The sequence below is a fragment of the Protobothrops mucrosquamatus genome, unplaced genomic scaffold, assembly GCF_001527695.2.
Source record: "Protobothrops mucrosquamatus isolate PMUCROS unplaced genomic scaffold, P.Mucros_1.0 scaffold32273, whole genome shotgun sequence".
In the NCBI taxonomy this organism is placed as follows: domain Eukaryota; kingdom Metazoa; phylum Chordata; class Lepidosauria; order Squamata; family Viperidae; genus Protobothrops; species Protobothrops mucrosquamatus.
The window spans coordinates 1-1,550 of record NW_015418011.1 but is presented as its reverse complement, the minus strand read 5'-3'; the positions used below and the strand labels follow the sequence as shown (position 1 = coordinate 1,550).

Here is a 1,550-nt window from a genome sequence, read left to right as displayed (position 1 = left end):
TCTATCTATCTATCTATCTATCTATCTATCTATCTATCTATCTATCTATCTATCTATCTATCTATCTATCTATCTATCTATCTATCTATCTATCTATCTATCTATCTATCTATCTATCTATCTATCTATCTATCTATCTATCTATCTATCTATCTATCTATCTATCTATCTATCTATCTATCTATCTATCTATCTACTTTGCAAGCTGCCCATTCCTTTGCAGAGGGGCTCTGGGTGGTGTACAGGTTCAATATCAAACCATAAAAACAGCATATAAAATTTAAAAGGCAAGGATGAATTAAAATCAGTGTGCAAGTTATTTAAAAGGTGATTGGAGGGCTTTAAGGTCATCACCAACCAACCCTACAGCTACATGCTCCTCTGTGTGGCCCAAGTTTGTTTTTACACCTTTCCAGAGGGCCATGAGATTGGGGAACTAGGCAGAGTTTTCCACAAGGCGGGGGCAGTGGCTGAGAAAACTCTTTCTCTGGAGCCCACCAATCAGAATTATTTAGCTGATTAGGGAACTAGTTCATCTCTGAGGGCAGAGTTTCCCATAAGGCAGGGGCAGTGGCTGAGAAGACTCCTTTCCTGGACCCACCAATCAGAATTCTTTAGCTGACAGGTCAACAACATGCCTGATTGGGTGGGATGGGCTGATGGAATGAGAAGAAGATGGTTCCATAGTTAACGTAGCCCCATCTTGTAAGATAATAACCAATCCCATAAATTTGATCTGGAAGCAAACTGACAAGATTGCCATTGTGCCCTATCCAGACTGGGAACCCTCAATCTAAAGTCAGTGATCTGCAGAAGGGGCACAAATGCACTCCTCTACGATACGTTTAAGTTAATTACATGCTGATCAAAATGACCTCAGAAGGTGAGGTGGTCTCTTACTAAGGACTACCGTGGTTTTCGTAGGCATAGGGATTGTGAAGGGAGACATGACACAACTGAGAAAAATCACAATCTCTCTCTTCATTTCCAGATAACCTGCGCAGAACAAAAAGCAACTATGGGCAATATATTTCTAAAAGATGATGTAAGGAGAGAATTTGATGATTTAAAGAGTCATTTGAATCAAGGCAATATCCCTGAAATGGCAGTTGAATACAGAGGATATTTGAATAAAATGCAAAACCTGCCACTTAATATTGCAGTTGTTGGAAAGGCGGGTGCTGGTAAATCCTCCTTCATTAATGCCTTCCGGGGCATAAATGATGATGATGAGGAAGCAGCCGAGGTTGGTACAGTAGAGGAAAAAACAGTGCCAGAGGCACATCCCCACCCTTCTCTTCCCAATACAACGATATGGGAGCTACCAGAGATCAGAACGTGTACTTCTAATGCAGCTGAATATCTCAAGAAGGTCCAGTTTGAAAGATATGATGTCTTTGTTTTGATTGTCACCGACCGCTTTACTGAAAACGATGCTTTCCTCGCAAAGGAAATACAAAGAAGGAGAAAGAAGTTTTACTTTGTGCGTAGTAAAATCGATATCAGTATTGAAGGTGAAAGGAGGAAAAGGAATTTCAACATGGAGCAAA

General features: G+C 40.5%; 1 protein-coding gene across 1 annotated transcript; it reads left to right on the top strand.

Moving 5' to 3' along the window:
• Positions 1–806: 806 nt before the first annotated feature.
• LOC107302177 (T-cell-specific guanine nucleotide triphosphate-binding protein 1-like) lies at positions 807–1,546 on the top strand (the record flags this gene model as incomplete). The annotated part of the gene is made up of 1 exon (XM_015831291.1): positions 807–1,546. A coding segment is annotated over exon 1 (528 nt), but the record flags the coding sequence as incomplete, so codon positions are not given.
• Between the last annotated feature and the right edge of the window lie 4 nt (positions 1,547–1,550).